This window comes from Mytilus edulis, chromosome 4, assembly GCF_963676685.1.
Source record: "Mytilus edulis chromosome 4, xbMytEdul2.2, whole genome shotgun sequence".
Lineage (NCBI taxonomy): Eukaryota > Metazoa > Mollusca > Bivalvia > Mytilida > Mytilidae > Mytilus > Mytilus edulis.
The window spans coordinates 12,244,067-12,248,077 of NC_092347.1; the positions used below are offsets into that span (position 1 = coordinate 12,244,067).

General features: G+C 32.7%; 1 protein-coding gene across 1 annotated transcript; it reads left to right on the top strand.

Moving 5' to 3' along the window:
• The first annotated feature begins 439 nt into the window (after positions 1 to 439).
• Positions 440 to 3,668, top strand: LOC139518965 (protein toll-like). The gene is made up of 2 exons (XM_071310669.1): positions 440 to 545; positions 880 to 3,668. Exon 2 carries the CDS (start codon positions 892 to 894, stop codon positions 3,109 to 3,111), a length of 2,220 nt encoding a protein of 739 aa, XP_071166770.1. The 5' UTR covers positions 440 to 545; positions 880 to 891; the 3' UTR covers positions 3,112 to 3,668.
• The last annotated feature ends 343 nt before the right edge of the window (positions 3,669 to 4,011 follow it).

Consider the following 4,011-nt stretch of genomic DNA (forward strand, 5'->3'; position numbering starts at 1 on the left):
TTGTATTAATCCAAGTTAAATTCAAAATCTCGACATATATAAAATGTGAGCTATGTTCTGTTGAAATTAAATACAGATGGATTGTATATAGTTAACGAAGAGCTTTTCAAAATATTTGAATGTATTTTAGTATTTATTTTGTTTAACTAAAACAGTTCTTTTGAACTTTCTTGCTCGTGTAAACTAAAGATAAAAGTACAAATATCATATATTTTTTGCAGATACTTCTAAATTGAAAGCCTTTAAACGATTTCATCAGGTTAGCACTTGGTTTTTAAATATTTCTTGTTACCCTTTGTCAAGACATGTTACTTAATTATGATCACTCCATCGACCAATGTAAAGATTGAGGTTGTCTATGTTTATAATTGAACTATTGACAGGAAATATATGGTTTTCCCTTTAAATTTAATTACCCTTTATTTACTTTCTAAACCAATCAGACTGACTTCCTTGCATATTCTTTTAAAAAGTACTTAAGATAAAATAGTTTAGGAACACAGGTATTTCAAGTCTAACAGTTCTTCAGAGACATCAGAATTGAGGTAAGACCATTCTAAAGATATGTTCTAATTTTATACTAGAATTGCAAACTGTAGGAGATTATTTAAGTAATACTATACACAAAGGTAGAATCTTTTAAATGAAAAGGTTAATAACTTAAAATAAGGATCACTAAATATACAAAATTTATATCCATATTCATTTATTAAGATGTTTTAAAAGTTTTAGATATCTGTTTACTACTGTGATATTTTACAAAAATCCACATGTTTTTTTTATTATTAAAGCAGGTCTTAAAGTGCACATTCATCATATTCAACTTTTAAAATACTGCCCATCAACATTCTCTTATTAATTTTTTTTCTTTATTTACAGAACCAATGAATAATGGCTACTGCGTACGTCTTGTTTCTGCTTATTTCACTGCTATCGAGAGCCCGATGTCAAAGCTGTGATTATAAAGGAACATTAACAGGCCAGACGACTTTAACCAAAGCGCTCCTAAGCAGCTGCCCACGTGATACGACTTACATAGACATTTCATACAATGACTTCACAACAGTTTCAGTCGATGCTTTTGATGGCTTTTATGCTTTGGCAAAGATAAACATTACCAATAATAAGATAACTGAATTACCTGTTGGTCTTTTTGACCAGTCGTTTAAAGCATCTCTAACAGAGCTGTATGGTAGTGATAACATGATTGAGTCGTTAAACAATGACGTGTTCGAGAACAATTTCAATCTAAGGATCCTTGATCTGAGTAATAATAGGTTAAATTTTATAGACACCAACGTCTTCCATAAGGATCTCTCGAAACTAGAATTGGTTAATGTATCGTACAATCAGATGACATACTTTGAACCATGGCCATACATACCAGAAACACCTCAAACCGATGACATTGACTTAGTGTTTGACATTCAACACAACTTGATCGAGAATTTTACAAACACAATGAACTGGACATACAACCTTGTTGAGCCATACGAGTATTTGGTGAATCTACAGTTCAATAAGATTTCTGAAATGTCTGATGACATCATTTTTATGTACCGAGATAAGGTTGAAGATCTAAGTGCACTCACGGAATTACTAACATACAAAGTCAACATCACAAACAATCCGTTCTTCTGTAATTGTAAATTGTATGAATTAGTCAGAGATATGCACTCTTCATTCTTACTTTACACCAGAGTTGAAGAGTACCGGTTACGATGTGCTTCGCCTCCTCATTTAGCAAATGTCGATTTGTTGCACGACTTGGATCTCGATCAGTTTGTCTGTAATATAACAGACATTTGTCCTTTGAACTGCACATGCCAAGAGAAACCATACATATCGACACTCGAAATGAACTGCACGAATGCAAACCTTCGCGAACTACCTCAAACTATCCCGCCAATGTCAGATAATATCCAGTACGTTTCGCTATATCTTTCAGGAAACCGCATTACTGAAATTACAAAAAGAAATTACAGTAACATTATTTATAATTTGACAGTTTCAAATAATAATATTAACTATATCGATGGAGAAGCTTTGAAGGAAATGGTTAATCTTAACAACTTAGACATTTCTGGAAATGCTTTAAAATTCGTACCAAAAGAAATACAAAAACTATCTTTTCACAAAGTCAAAGTTCGTGGAAATCCCTTACAATGCGAATGCAATATGACATGGATGGCAGATTGGATCGCCTTGTCAAATGAGGCTGATGAGTCTTCTATCACGTGTTCCTCTGATGATAAGACACACGTCATCAAAGATGTGACAGAAAAGGGTCTGGGTTGCAACATATCGGATTTTGTCATCATATTCAGCGTGATTATGACTGTTGTTGTTGGAGTTATCATAGGTGGTATTATAACGGCAAGACGATGTCCATATGAAACCAAAGTGTTGATTTATCGTCTCTTAAGAATACACCCACGTGATCTCTACAAGGTTGATCAAGACGAAACAATGCATTACGATGCATATTTAAGTTATGACGGAGAGAATATCCAAGTGAGACAATGGATTAAAACTAATTTTATGAAAAAACTTGAAGAAAATGGAAAAAAGAAATACAAATTCTTCTGTCCTCTACGTGATACCCTTGGTGGGAATGATTATGGTCAAGAACTTGTACAAAATATGACACAATCCCGCCGTATTTTTGTTTTACTATCTCCTGGATATTTTACAGACACATGGAGAATCTATGAGTCAGATCAGGCAGAAATGGAACATAATGCTAATAGTGAGAATCACCCACGTGTTGTATATATTATCTGGAATGATGAAAATGAAGTCATAAAACAAAATCTCCAAAAAGAGCCATGGAAAACAAGACTTATAGGTAAACGTGTATTATCACCTGACAAAAGATTTTTCTGGTCAAAAATTCGTTATGAACTGCCAATTAAGCCAAGGAGCAAAATAAATCGTGTTAATAACAGTTACACTGATATTCAAGAGGCAGAAAGAGACGAACGACAACAAAACAATGACATAAAAGTGATATGTAAAAAAGACTTTATACCACTCCCTAATAGACCTCAATCAGCAGCAATCGGTGGTGTTAGTCATGATAATTTGTATTTAGAGTCTATAGAGTTATAATGTTGGAACTTAATCAAACATATTCTGTTCTAAAAGTGCAATGTATTGTAAAAGTATTATGACAATTAGGTTTAGTAGAAGTATAGACATTTATTTTGTATTAGCGCATCGTGTTGAAGCTGTAATCTACAGCATCTCAATATGATCTATTCATATGCAAAGGGCATTCATTAAAATATGTTGATTTTTGCTTTTTTCTTCTTCACAAATTATGATTTAAATTACATTTTATCTTATTATTGAAATGTCACTTATTATACTGCATCATCTTAAGTTAAAATTGTAGAACCATTATTTGAAAAGAAGTGCGTACAAAATAATAAGTTCAGGGAAAAAACACTTACTATAATACCCTGTTCAGTAAACAAATATGTACCAAACAACAATGAAAACAGACTTTTACTGATGATCTTCTCCTTGTTCTGAGCGAGCGTTCTGATCCAAAACTATTAATGATAATGAATTTCGGAGGAAATGTCATTCAGAAACGTCATAAAAAGTACAGGACAGCACACTTACGTGCATATCACAGGGTAAATTTTGTAACTACGTCTAATGCATCAAAATCAACTCAAATATTTTAGTCTTGTTTGAAACAATATAATACCGAATTTGATGTTGATGATCTAAAGAAATTTTGTAAAAACAGACAAGTATTAAGATTAAGTTTACACAATTCGTAGTAAATGAATGAGCCTGAAAGATCCTCTATTGTAAAGCTCGCATACCTCACGGAAACACAATTACAATTGTAGAATGAAAAAACCAAAGGGCATGTGTGTAAGCAATTGTAGATCACCGTATGGCCTTCAGCAATGAGAAAAAATCCGTATAGTAAGCTATTAAAGTCCTCGGTATGACAAAAAACGAATCAATGCTAACGAGAAAACAAACAAACTT

Coding starts and splice junctions, on each gene's coding strand:
- LOC139518965 (XM_071310669.1), top strand. CDS start 892: ATGGCTACTGCGTACGTCTTGTTTCTGCTTATTTCACTGCTATCGAGA.